This window comes from Nematolebias whitei, chromosome 4, assembly GCF_014905685.2.
Source record: "Nematolebias whitei isolate Nwh7 chromosome 4, NemWhi1, whole genome shotgun sequence".
Classification (NCBI taxonomy): domain Eukaryota; kingdom Metazoa; phylum Chordata; class Actinopteri; order Cyprinodontiformes; family Rivulidae; genus Nematolebias; species Nematolebias whitei.
The window spans coordinates 7,995,768-8,010,586 of record NC_056501.1 but is presented as its reverse complement, the minus strand read 5'-3'; the positions used below and the strand labels follow the sequence as shown (position 1 = coordinate 8,010,586).

General features: G+C 39.2%; 1 protein-coding gene across 1 annotated transcript in view; it reads left to right on the top strand.

Moving 5' to 3' along the window:
• glra1 (glycine receptor, alpha 1) overlaps positions 1-14,819 on the top strand; it is a 132,125-nt gene that overhangs the window by 69,660 nt on the left and 47,646 nt on the right. The window contains exon 3 of the mRNA XM_037675485.1: positions 6,828-7,051. Within this exon, the coding sequence (XP_037531413.1) occupies positions 6,828-7,051 (224 nt within the window). The remainder of the gene's footprint in view (positions 1-6,827; positions 7,052-14,819) is intronic.

The following is a 14,819-nucleotide window of genomic DNA, read 5'->3' as shown; positions in this document are numbered from 1 at the left end:
CATACATACATACATCTGTACATATATGCATACATTCATGCATACATATATACATCCATCCATACAAACATATATTCTAGATATATATTCCATATGTTCTAGGATTGCGCCGCTCGGGGTAGCTGCATGTTGGAGTAGCTCTGTTATTTTCATTCTGAGTTATTGCTTTTAAAACTTTAATTCCACTTTTTTTCTGGATGTAAATCTGAGATCATCTCCCAGAAACAGCGGGTACAGAAGGGAAACTCAGACATCCCTCTCCCCAGCGACTCTCCAGCTCCTCCAGGGAACCCTAGACCATTCCCAAGCTGGAGAGGAAAAATTAAACCTCCTGTGAGTTCTGGATAGATGTAAACAAATTGTAAAAAATAAAAAAAAGTCACTCTAACCAGATACACAAACAACAAAGAGCTTCTGTGTTCCTCTCACACACTCCTCGTCCCATCTTTGAGCCCATCCACCCTCAAAGAAAAGCCATTAGAGTGAGTTATGTCTGTGATCCTGTTCTGCTGATCCTCTGCCAGGCGGGAACATTGATGAAGCAGAACCATAAATCAGTACTTTGATCCATCTGTCCATCTCCTGCTTCATCATGCCATCACTGGTGAACAAATCACGATACAAGAACTTTCTGATTTAATCAGAAAAGGATAAATGTGTCCTTGCAGAGATCCCCAGCTGTGTTGTGGATTAGTTCATTTCGAACCGGTAAAACGTGTCCTGAGTTACACCTAGATAAGCTGCGATAGCTCTCATCCATCTGCACAACGTCTCCATGAAGTTCTTTCTAAATATTAAAACCATGGATGACGTCAGCGGGGCTAAATCTGTCAGACAGGCTGCATAAAACCTGATTATTAACTTCAGGGTTTGGGCTAAATGATGTTAAAAAGATGTCTGAGAATAAAGGACATCAGGAAATAAATGGGATGCTGTGAGCAAAGAACTAATGAAAAAAAAGAACAGTTTCCCCCCCCCCACAACTATAAACATTGGTTTCAATTCAAATGAATGCATTCTTTATTTCAAAAAGTTATAATAAATGACCCGGGCCTCACAGCACTAAAATAAAGTAAAAAAACAAAATCATTCAGATTAATTTTCTTCCAGGCAGACAAATTGTAATCTAACTTTTCAAAGCAGCTTCTAATAGAGTTCTATTTCTAGTTCTTCTCTAAAAACTTTTATTTTCAGTCCCGTCCTTGTGCGGGACCAGAAATATGTTTTCTGTGTCCTAAGACAGGATCTAAAACCTACAAAAGACATTTAACTAAAACAAAACTTGTGTTTAAATATTCAACAACTTTCTAAGAACCATATCTGAACGTCTGTTTTTAGTTAAACCGTACCTCTCTTAGGTTCTCTTAACGGTTCTTTTGGAAGTTCCACGTTCTAGATTAGCTACTAAAAGAGATTATTGTTTTACATCGTGAACCGTGAACTCTTATCTATTGAGGTTTTTATTAAAGAGCAGCTTAAGATGGATTTTAAATGTAATTAATGTTTTGGCTTTAGAAATGAAATGTCATGTTTGTTTGTTTGTTTGTTTGTTTTTTTGGGGGGGGGCGTGGTTTCAGCAATATGTGCTTTAAATATAAAGTTAATCTGCTCTAGTTTGGTTTTTAAAATGATCTTTACACTCGCAGCCTGTCACAAGAACGTACATGGTGTTTTTATTAGGTTTCTTAATCAACAGGAAGAAAATCATCTGTAAAGAACAAAGACTGGACTCAATTAATTAGTGAAAAGATGAAGTAGAAGGAAAAAAGCTAATACAATTTCAAAATTCCTGGAGAACTGTTGATCAAGAGCATTTAAACAATAAACAAGTTGTGTTTTGTAAAGCAAAATCTGATGTTTTTTATTTGTCAGCCTTGGATTAAAAAGCACCGCTGCACAGAAACATTCGAGAAAATTAAACCACCAAGAACAACAAGGTAAATGGAATGGTAACAGTAAAATCATGATAAAAATAAACAGTTGAAAAACAAAGTACTAAGATACAAAGTTTGTTTTCTCAGTCATCCAGGTATATAACAACAAAAAAGGTTGAATCATGTCATCTGGACTTCGTTTTTTTTGTTAAAAAGAAACGTTTCGCCCCCATCCAAGAGGCTTCGTCAGTCTGAGGCCTAGCCATCTGGTATTACCCAGAAGCCACCCTGACTCTTGTGTTTCAAGCCTGCCTCAGATACCCCTGAAGTCTAAGTACATACATTACTACTAGTACTAAGATGCTAACTCTATAAAAAAATATGCAGAATTAGCCGTACATATGTTGCATATTTTACTGAATACTAAGATTTTATTTCTTTGTTGATAACCTTAACTGATAGTGGGACAAATGAGTGCAGGCTTAAATGTTTTGCACAGCATTCGTTCTCAGAAAATATGTTTTCTAAAACAAACTGTGTGTGCAAACCAAATGTTTAATTTCCTCATTTTTAAACACCATTTATAGATTTACAGACTTATTTATTTTGAAGAATATTCTTCAGCAGCCAACTCACATTTTATCTTTTTTAAACTGCAAGTTAAAACTTTATTAAATTACCTTCTTCTTTATAGATTTTTCTCTTTGTGTTGACCTGCTGTGTTTCTGAAACATTAGAGCAGCAGTTTTCATCTTAAATTCAACCAGGTCTGTCTAAAGAAATCTTTCTCTAGCAAAAGTTTCAGCTGTTTTTTTTCCACTCGTGTTGTCTTCTCAGGTCCGTACGTCTCTGAGAGCAGAGAGAAACCACAGCTCAAATCTGGAAATTACCGTAAATATTAAAAAGATGCGCCACATCAAATAATTTAATGTAACTATTATAAAAGCTGTGCCTCGTTGAATAATTTACTGTAACTATTATAAAAGCTGCGCCTTATCAAATAATTTACTGTAACTATTATAAAAGCTGTGCCACATCAAATAATTTACTGTAACTATTATAAAAGCTGTGCCACATCAAATAATTTACTGTAACTATTATAAAAGCTGTGCGTCATCAAGTAATTTATTGTAAATATTATAAAAGCTGTGCCACATCAAATAATTTACTGTAAATATTATAAAAGCTGTGCCTCAGTGAATCTTCTTCTTCGTCTTCTTTCGGCTTTTCCCTCTTCAGGGGTCGCCACAGCGAGTCCTCCTCCTCCACGTCACTCGGTCCTCTGCATCCTCTGTCCTCACTCCAACTACCTTCATGTTCTCTCTAACTGCATCATTGAATAATTTATTGTAAATATTGTAAAAGCTGTGCCTTATCAAATAATTTACTGTAAATATTACAAAAGCTGCGCCTCATCAGATAATTTACCGTGAATATTAGAGAAGCTGTGCCTCGTAAAATGAGTTAACTGGAAAATGTTGGCAAATACAAAGATGAAACATAGCTGTGTACAAATGATTTAAATTCTATTGAAATTTAAGAACAGACCTGAATCAAGATTAGACTTTATTTGGGTCCAGACCTGGACCTGGGGGTCCTGTTTTAGAGGCAGCAGCTAAATGACCTTCAGCTAGCAGGACTCGTTCATCTGCTTTTAGTTTTGCCAACCAGAGGTTTTTGTTGTGTTGTATTTGTTTTTTGTGAAGGCAAATCTGCAAAAAAGTGCATCTTTTGTTATTTGTTTGTTTATTAGACAAACAATATTGAACGTGAGGGCTTCAAAAATAAAATCTGAAAGATTTATTTGAAGCTAAGGAGGCTCTGAGTCGCCTCACTGGCCTTCGGGCTGGGTAAAGGTCTCCGATGGAGGCCAAGATGGAAACTCGTTTGTACAATCAGTAAAATATCCAACATGTTCACATAATGGAGAAAATGATGCAGAGAAAGTCTTGAAACCTTCTGTCATCCAACCATGAAACCCTGTCCATCACTCCACCTCTCCACCATCGGGTTTCTGTCGATGCAGTTCTATGTCTGGAGCTACAGAGTCCGGGGTAGGCAGTGCATGGACCTGTGACGACCCCCCATCCTTTAATAAAACATCTCCCCCAAGTAGAATTGTACATCCCTCTTTTTAAAGATGTACGATTTGTAACTTTGGCTTCTTTGCTGTAATTTGATTTTCCTGCTAAATCAATTTTCCTCCAACCAGAAAGCGTGGACCTTCTGAGAACGCAGCTCCCGCTGCAGACGCTGGAATTGTTGTTTGGGATTTTATTTTTTTATTACTTTTTTGATTAATCCTAAGCAAATCAACAAACTTTTTTAATACATTCTTGTTTTTTCTTTATCTGCTTTTGTCTTGCTTGTTTGTTTACAGTCCTGCAGAAACTTTGCTGATAATTCCCCAGAAAAAGCCCTTTAGAACAACAGAAGGATCAATTTTAAAGAATGGCGTAATGATTTCTAAACCGTTTTTATTTTAACCCATCAAAGAACAAGTTAAAATAAAATAACTATGTTTAAACCTGCTACCAGGAAGGTGTGGATCAGAGAAAAACTCATGTATGGAGAATTTTTATGAACAGTTAGTTAAGTCAATTCATTCGTTCATTCAACCTTTATTTCTACAGGTTAATCCCATTGAGCCTCAGGGATTCATTTACAAGAGAGACCTGGTTTTAACAAAGAGTGATGACAACATTGGACAACAAAGACAACAATAGGCAATCATAAAGGACACGTACAAATTGAGATTTCTTCTTTTTTTTTTTAAACTAGTGAAAAATAAAATATTTAAAAGAAAATGTAACAAAAAAAAACAGCTAGGTTGTAAGGCAGTGTAGAAAACTAAAAACAGAAACATGTCTGCATTGGTTTTTCCCAGGAACTTAGCAGATGTTTGAAGCCACTTAGAGAGGTCAAGGTCGAGAGCCTCATATCTTTTTGCAAGTTACTCCAGGAAGCAGGAGCGGAGTAGGAGAAGGCCCTTTTGCCTAATTCAGTCCTCACTGAGGGAACACTGCAGGTAATAATGTCCTGAGAGCGCACGCCGTAGCTGCACTCACGCAGAGACATCTAGGAGGAGATGTATGAAGGCAGCAGACCAAGAAGTGATTTAAAGATGAAAATGTGCCAGTGGGAGAGTCTGCGTGAAGTTAATGATGTCCAGTTAACCAATGAATACTGGGTGCAGTGATGGGTACGGCAGTTACAGCCAGTTATGAATCTTAGCGCATCGTGATAGACAGCATCCAACATCTGCAGGGTGCTTGTAGGAGCATTCATGTAAATAATGTCACTGTAATCAATGGAGGGAAGGAAAGTCGCAGTTGCAAGGCGTTTCCTAACATTCAGAGATAGACAGGATCTATTTCTGGGAAAAAAAAAAAAAAAAACTTTCAATTTCCTTTCCCACAGAGAGCTGTGGTAGCTCGGTGGTCTGTGGTTGTTTCAGGAAGGGCATCCGGCGTAAAAATACCTGCCAAGTTTTCGTGCAACTTAGTTCGCTGTGGCGACCCCTGAAGAAGGGAGCAGCCGAAAGAAGAAAATGAATAAATAAATAAATACATTTCCTTACTATGTTTTACACGTGGAGCTTAAAAGAGAGATGCAAATCGACCAAGATACCCAAATATTTATAGGAATTGACAAATTCAACAGGGACACCATTTGAGGATAAAACCAAAGGAAGAACTGCTGGGACCAACTTCCTGTTTGAAAAAAAGCATCCCTTTGGTTTTGTTGGCGTTTAAGACAAGTTTGAGACGGAACAAATCTGACTGGCTGATGTCGAAAGCGAATTGCAAAAGCTAAAAAACCTTAGCAGCTGTTTTAGCTCAACAATAAACAACTGTGTCATCAGCATAGAAATGTATGGATGCATCAGGGATGCTCTGACCTAACCTATGTAGATTGTAAAGAGGGTGGGTCCTAAGTCTGAGCCTTGTGGTACACCATTGTTGACTGGAGGAATATTTTACTTAAAACCAACAACTAATATTTTACTTATAACTAACAGTAACAGGATGTTCACCGTAAAGTCTGATGATGTCACGCAAACTTTTGAGTTGATGAAACTAACAGTCGTCTTCCTCGCACAAACTTTACATTTTTCCTACAGTTTATTCATCATAACGTGGGTGTTTGTATTAGTCTGTCTCTAAGTCTCTCTAGGACTGATCGTTTTCTTCTTATTCCCCACAAAGTGCACACTGCGCACACCCAAACTCTCATTTACTTCCATTGTGTTGGCGCTCAGTATTTTCTCTTCAAAATGGAAATGAAGGCTTCGTTTTAATTTGCCGTATCTTCTGCATAAAACGCAGCCGGAACATAAAATTTGACACCTGTAAGGACCAGATGCTTCTGCCACTCACAGTTCTGGCTTTTCTCTTGCTTTCATCCTTATTAAGAGTTTGAGACTCAGGTGTGTGGTTACCATGGTAACCCTCATTAAGCCAGCGACAGCAGCTTTAACTTTTTTTTTATGTTGATTTTCTTTCTACTTCTTCGGTTATACATCACAACGTCTGCTGGTTTCTCATCTTAGATGAATAAAGAAAGATGAATACAAAATAAAATCCATCTGTCCATTTTCTTTATTCATTTTCTTTTCCCGGGTCACAGGGAGCTCTTTCTAGAAAAAAAAAAAAAAGATGGATGCTCCAATTTCAGGTGGCAGTTGGATTTACTAAATAGATTTTTTTATTTATTTAGTCATTTTGCACCATTTTACAGTTTTTTAAAAATCCTGATTTGCCTCTTTTTGTGTCGTTAAATACGACTGAATTACAGAACAGAAGAAACATAATCTAAACTCACCTGAGATTAACGTGAAGTCAAGCCTGCAGCCAGCCTGAGCTCATTACGCTAAATTAAACATCAGAATAGAAGTTATTCTCTTTTTATCCACGTAGTTCTTGAACCTCCACCTCTCGCTGGTTTGTGCAGGACTACAGAGTCAACATCTTCCTGAGGCAGCAGTGGAACGACCCCCGGCTGGCGTACAGCGAGTACCCCGACGACTCGCTGGACCTCGATCCATCCATGTTGGACTCCATCTGGAAGCCCGACTTGTTCTTTGCCAACGAGAAGGGGGCCAACTTCCACGAGGTCACCACCGACAACAAGCTGCTGCGCATATCCAAAAACGGCAACGTGCTCTACAGCATACGGTGAGCCCACCAAGAGTTATTAAACTCGTTAATTGGATTAATGTTTAATCTGTTGAGTCATTTGGTTTGGAGTTGGATTATTTAACGCCTAATTCTGTCACTGTGCTTTATTTAAAAAAAGGACAATCTTTATGGCTCAAAGCTACAGTGTTTTATCATAAATTAACACCATATTTTTATTGTCTTATAGCCTTAAAATGCATTTTTTTGTTTGAAATGTAATTCGATTAACTTGTCAGCTTTTTGTCTCTTGCATGTCATAACTTTTTGTCTTTATTTATTTCTTCGTTTAAAAATTATTAGCCCACAAGTGCTTAGTGATGTCCACATGCACCGATCAACTTTTGTCTTCCAACTTAAAATTCAAAGTATGTCACATCGTAAAATTGTCATAATCACAAAATATAAAAGTGTTAAGTTATTTTTAATTATCTTAGAACTTCTATGTTCAGTTGTTGCAGTGCAACTGATCAAGAAGTACGTTTCTGCTGACGTGTTAACCCTTTCATGTCCTACTGCGCTTCTCTTCTATACAATTTAAATACTGTAACATTTTAAATAAACAATCCATGCTGCATGGATTGTTTATTTAAAATGTTACAGTATTTATATTTAAATTGTGTATTTAAGGAGGGAGATTGGGATTAACAGGTGATAAGTGTGATTGCAGCATGGCACATGTCATGACAACGTTTACTGAACTTGAACTTGGACTACTGTCTCCCTACTTCGCAGTTTTTCACTTATCGTGGGGGGGCAGGGTACGGAGATAAACGAGGGACTACTGTACTTGCATTCCCTGTTCAATTCCAGTCCAGAAAAAAAGTTAAAAAAAAAACTAATCTCAAAAACTACAAGCATGGGCGCTTGTTTTTTTGTTTTCAACCATATATTATTTTTTTCCAAGTTCATTTCAGATTATTTCCTCATTTGTGCTTCACTGTTAGTTCAACTTTTCCAAACATCTTTACTTCTTTAGTTTCCTGTTTTGTTTTCTGGATCTTTCTTGTTTCTACTCATTTGTTTAATTTTTTTTAATTCTCCGTCACGAGATTAGTTTTAGCCAGTTTGGAGTTTTAAACAAAAATAGGAATGTTGTGTTTTATGACGTCACTTTTCAAGATCCACAAGTCCACAAAACTCTTTGAAAGCTTTCAAACGTTATACAAAAATAGAAGTTTCAAAGCTTCTTTTGCAAAATAATATTTTTGTAGTTCATGAGAATGATCATAAATAAACTTGAAGCTGATCTCAGTTTGAGTGCAACGATTCAGGGAAAATCCAACATTTTTCAGTCAGGTCATCTGGACAATTTTTTTTTTTTTTTGTGCTGAAACGTTTCTTCTTCAATCCAGAAGGCTTCATCAGCCAAGGAAACACAACAAAACTGATTCTTCCTCCAACAGCTTACTCCAAAGTGGAACAAACCAGTTCTGCTTGTGATAAGATGGTCTCTTTGTCATGCCCCTCCTCCATTGCCGGCCCTCTTCCTTGTTGACAGTTGTGTCAAACTGGTTGAAAACAACAAAGTCCATGCTCAATAATCCAGGTATACAATCCAACATTGTTCAGTCAGGTCATCTGGACAGTTTTTTTTTTTTTTTTTTGTGCTGAAACAATTCAGGGAAAACTTTATTAAAAATACCTTTGAATTGAACAATTTGTCCGAAACACTTTCTGCTTCGTACATTTTAGAGTCCTTCACGTCTCGCTTTAGTTTCTTCTTATTTTGTAAACGTTGAGCGTTTTTACCTTGGTTTTTTTTCATCGCTGAGACGTCCTGTTCGTGGCTCTCAGTTTCAGCCTCTTGCAGCCGACACAGCTTTCAGCCTGTAGCTTCCTCCGTCGTGCTTTTGTTGCTCAGGGGCGAATGAAAACGGCTCTGCAGCACGAGTGGTAATCTACTCGGCCTGTTGGTATTCCAGCAGCGACTGAGATCCGTTATCAACCTCGGTTTTCACCTTCATGTCCAGCAGGAGCAGGAGGAGGAGGAGGAGGACGGCTGGCCTTTTAGAATTATCGTTCTTGCCTCCTCTGTTCTTTACATTTTTTAACTTGACATGGTCAGAATGAACCCCCGTGTTGATCAGCTCCATCTCAGGGGTGATGAGGCGCCTCGGGGTATTAAACCATCCTGGGGAGGGGGTGTTGTGAATGATGTTTACTCTGCTTTTTGACGTTTATCGCTCGGCTGTAGAGCTGAAAAGGAGACTGGCGGCGCCTTCTCCCGCGAGATGAAAGTGAACTTTTAGAGATCGGATGACGAGATTGACAAACAGAGCACGAGCGCCGGGCTCAGCTGATACGTAGGATCGTTTGTGCAAGGTGAGAGGTTCACTCTCACGAGCCCTGTTAGGAAAGGCATCGAAAAAATATGTTAGAGATCGGCTCAATATATGTTCTATAGCAGTGGTTTGACGCAGGTCAACGCACACAAGTGGTTAGTTTCAGTTGCTGCTCGGTGCATGTGCAGACCAGTTCTACACTGCTGGTGAAGAACAAAGCAATTCAGATACGTGGTCTGGAGCAGACGGGTGGAGGTGCGCAGCCGTATCTGTGCATTTTGAAGGATTACACTGCGTATTTTCAACCCACCTGACAAAGATTGACTATAGAACTTTAACTAAATAAAACTATAATTTTAACAAGCTTCCTAACATCACATCAGAGCTGTCGCTTCACATTTTTGCTTCTGCTCAAAAACAATCTCTGCCCCTAGAAGGTCGAAGTCATGGGTAATTTTATTATAAAAAACAAAAATATAATTAAACGTTTTGCACTGGGCATAAGTTCCTGTGCTTTTCTAGAATTGCGCCGCTCAAGGTGGCTGCATGTTGGAGCATCTCTGTTAATTTCATTCTGAGATTTTGCTTTTGGAAACTTTAATTCCTCTTTTTCTGGATGTAAATCACATTTTTTGGATGATTGTTTCCTCTGGTGTCGGATGCTGTGCAGCTGGAAGGATTTTTACTGAAACTTTTTTAGTTTTGAACATTTGTTATGATGCGTAACCATGGCAACAAGGCTGTTTTTTACAACCAGGAACAGCTGAATAACATCTCAAAAGCTCAAATAATATCTCAAATACAGCCCCAAATCTCAAATGAGTTGAAAATGATGTTCTGTGGACGCATTCTCATCTACCTGCCAGCTGCGCTCAAGTGCCTGACCACTGAGATCCTGGAACTAGCAGGAAACACGGCTCATGACAGCGGAAGAACAGGATCGTCCCTCAGCACCTACAGTTGGCTGTCCACAGCAACAAGGAGCTCGGCAAACTGCTGGGAGGAGTGGCCATCGCTCTGGGAGATGTTCTACCCGGCATTCGGGTGGTCCTACAGCCCGGAGGAACCGAGAGGCCAGCCGAGTCTGGGTGGACGGATCGACCGGCATCTGCAGCCAGTTTCTTAGGATCCACTGTGGGATGGACCTTAACAAGAGATCCTTCCTGTCTACAGCCATCAGCATCTATAACATCTCTTAATGAAAAGAGGATAACGAGTTACAACAACAAATAATTTCCCTCTGGGATTAATAAAGTATTTTTGAATTGAATTGAATTGAATTTAGTGAAAATCTGATGCGAATCACTGCAGGAGTTCTCTGAACTTTCACCAAACTGATAAAACAGACGATGATCTCAGCTCATGAAGCTGTTTTTGTCGTGCAGTATTTAAAGCGAAAAATGTTTGAAATGTTTTGAAAAATGCACCAGAATGCAGGAAATAGCATCTGCTTTATTCAAAATTCTGTTTGGGGGGACCCCCAGACCACGCCCCCACCCAGTCCGTCTGACATCAAACCGGTCCGTGGCGCAATGAAGGTTGGGGACCACTGTTCTATAGGACAAATATGTAGTTTGGTAGAAGATAAAAGGAAGCAGGTAAAGATAATGGATGGATGATGGTATTTGTCAAAGTCTGAGGGTTCTCACTGGGCTGAGTGTTGCCAGTTAGTTGGAGAAAATTGATTTTCACTTTGGTGCGACACGTTTCTTAACATGCGTAAATGTAAAATAATGCAACAGTGCTGTGACAGTCCTGCTAACAATGGGCAGATTTATCCTGATTTAAACACAGTGTCTCAATTACGTCTTAATTTATTACCTTTTATTTTTCTCCGGTTGCTCGCTATGTAGTATTACTGGTTGCCAAACCCTCCCATGGTTGTCTCGCTTTCTCACTCACAGAAACTAAATGTTTCTGAGCTGGGATGGATGGGGGAAGTGAAGTTTGAGCTTGTCTTTGTATGTCCCCATAGAATGGCAAAATTAGTTCTCTGCTTTTAACCCATCACACCTGAGATGCACCCAGGTGGAGCAGTGGGCAGCTACGTAAGTACCCGGGGAGTAATTAGGGATTGGGTGTCTTGCTCAGAGACACCACAACATGTGGGAATGGCTGGGAGTGGAACGGCGACTTGTTGGCCCATCTCTGCCACTAAATGGGAAACTTGGTGAAAATATTTATATAATTGGGAGAAAATTGGCAGAAAATACATACATTTTCCACCGTAGTCTCATTAAATAATGTTTTTTTTTTTAATGACAAACGAGCTGTGCAGCTGTTTTGAGCAACCAGTTTTGAAAATCACCTGTTTGGGGCTATTTTAAATAAATGTTGCGCGTTTTTGAACATGTTAAAAACTCGAGCAGCAGGACTGCATGCCTCTGCAGCTCACATGAGAAATGAGAACCTCCACAAACGTCTGGAGGCAGAAACGCTGGTCAGCGAGTCCAAACCACGCGAGACACGAGCTCTGGTTCTTCTCGGCTGTCCTGCCATCAGACCTGAGGAACGAGAGATGAGCTTGTGTGTGTTAGCCGGCTAAACTACACCTGAAATAAAGGTATACTTGGTGCACATTCACAGAAAAACAACTTTTATTTAGAGTCTTTTTATAATCTTTTGATCAAAATACACCAATCTATTGTCAGGATCCATGTTTTTTTGTTGTTTACTTTAGTAGGGTTTTTTTAAGTTTAATATTAGACAATATGTTGTGTCACACTTGTGTTTTTTTGTATTTCTTGGTGTTATTGCCCGCCATGCCCACTCACCTGCACCCCGTCTCATCTGACTCAGCTTTTTCCATCTCCTCGTTTTACCTGAATATTCTGTTGGTTTTTCCTTTCACATCAGTCCATGCGTTCTCAGACGCTGTTCCCACCTTGAGTCGCTGTAAGTTGCTGCCACAACGGCGTTTTTTGTTTTGTTTGTAAAAACGCAGACAGGACATCTGAAGGGAGCGAAGTGACCTGGACTCTCCTGCGTCACAGGATGTGGCTCGAGCGTATCATGAGCGCTGACTTTCCTCGACACCATTTCCATCTGAACTCGTGCAAACCAATCTCAGACACGCTGGGAGAAAACGACATGGGTGCAGAAATTCTCTGACCTTCTGTCAGCTGTTTGCCTGCAGCCTAACTGCTGTAAAAATGGCATTTCGTTTTTTTTTTTTTTTAATGACTAAATCTATTCTGGTCCAGAAAGAGGGAAATTATTTTTTCTTTGGTAAAATCCTCCTTATACCTTCGTCTGCTCCCTCAGCTCCTCACTCCTCCTGCTGCTGACTTTGCACAGTCTTCACTATGACTGTAAAGGATGTGCACCTGAGGAGACCGTGTTGGAAAATCTACTTTGAAGTTGCTGGAAGGCTATTTTTACAACATGGAAGATTCATATTTTAAAGTTTACCTTATTTTTCAGCCTATAAGTCTCAGTTTTTTTTGCATAATTTGCATGCCCTGCGACGTATTTATGGATTTTTTTCCCATATTTATAAACCAATTTTTGGCTGAGATATGACAGTTTTCATTCATTCTGACTGAAAAAAAATTGAGCAATACCACTTTCAGCCACTAGATGGCAGCTGAGTAGTATTAGTAAGGCATGCCGTTGTATCATGTAATAGGTAAACGTGGCTATAATGACAAATTCAAAAAAGTTCAAGACAAAAACAACTGGACTTTTTGTACTTTATACTTTGTTTTTTTCTTGAACTTCTTTGAAGTTACCATGTCCTGGGTGACTGAGAATCTTCACCAGCTATTAATGACACAGTCGGCCTGCCATATTACCCCCACCGTTGTTCTGTTCGCTGCTTGGAGCAAGTTAAACCATCTGCACCGCCCCGGTGAAATGCAGCTAATTTGGCCATTAAAGCGCATTTATTAAGCAAACGTTAGACTGAGACCTTTGCTATAGTTCCAACCAAATATATAATTGGTTTTATGTGTTAATCTTGTTAATTCTTGTTATTTGGCAGCCCATTGATTTTTGGCACAACACCGGCACATATTTCCGTGTTGTCAGCGGTGGCGCGTAACAAACGCGATGCATCAGCGGTGACGCATAATAGATGCGACTTATACGGCGAAGTGACATATTTATGGATTTTTCCACTTTATTAGACAAATATGGACTGATGCGACTTATAGGGCGGTGCGACTTGTACGGCGGAAAATACGGTAAATGTCTTTAAAAGGACAAAAACAGAGGATAGAACTGAATACAAAGACTTTTTCAAGATTCTGCAACATTTATGGTGCAGCAGAAATCAGGAGTTCTCCTCCAGCAGGGTTGGAGATCCATTGATGGGAGCTCTTCCTCCATCAGCGTTTGGTGTCGAGGTGTTGAAACGCAGCAACAACAAAAACCACGGAGCTGAACGTCTTCCTGAGAAAGCAGCACATCTGTGCCGGATTCAGCATCCTGTCAGGGATGTGTAAGGATGTGCAGACGCTGCAGAGTTTGCGCGGTACGTCAGCCCGGTGGGACGCGTGTGTCGTCGCAGCGGGGTGTCCAGTTAGAGAAGAACAGAAGGACGGGAAACGTGGAGTCAAATCAACTTCTGCTCGCCGTGACAGCCAGCTGACAGCTAACACTGAGCCGGCAGAACGCTGCAGAGGAAATCATCTCTGCTGAGCACAACTTTTCATCTGCTGGACACTGACGGTGTCCTGCAGGTTTCACACGCTTACAAATGTGCGCTCTTTAATCGTGTGACTGCTGAGTCAGCAATATTCCGTGGCATCAGGCCTTACGGCGTTTAGGTTTGACCAAAACAGGCTTTAATTCTGTCCTATCGCATTTTAAAGATCACGCCAGCCCTTTGGTTTTATTTTTAATTTTATTTTACTTGTTTTATTTTAATGTGGCTTTTTAAATTTAGTTTTAGCTGCTCAGAGGACTCATTTATCTAAAAAATAAAAACACAGCGTTTAAAAACAGTCAGGGCTGTTCAACTGGCGGGCCAGGGGCCAAATCAGGCCCACAGGTGAGCTCAGTTCGGCCCACCAGTGGGTTCGTTTTTAAATAAAAGTAGATTTTAAACTGTAAAACAAAATTAATGACAATAACTTCTGGATGTCCGGCCCCTGAGCAATTTACCGTAGTCGAATAGTCCTGAATATGTTTTTATACTTCAGTAACTGTTGGAAATTTATCAAGACTTAATTTAAACTATCTAATTAATTCTTTAGTATTCATTTTTTAAATATCTTAATCACATAAAATACTTGTGAACTCTAAAATATTATTCTTTTTTATAATGACGACCATGTAAACACTCTTATTTAGTTTGATTTGTATTTCATATAATTTGTGGTTTTATTTATATTGTTTACCATTTCACACAGAGTAAAAATAACTAAAATTATGAATGTTGTTGTTCTTTTATCCGTTTTTTTAATTTGATGTAACCATTTTACTCAAGTAAATCTCTTTTAGATAAATAAAAAGATTTTTAAAAGTGCCTAAATAAGGAT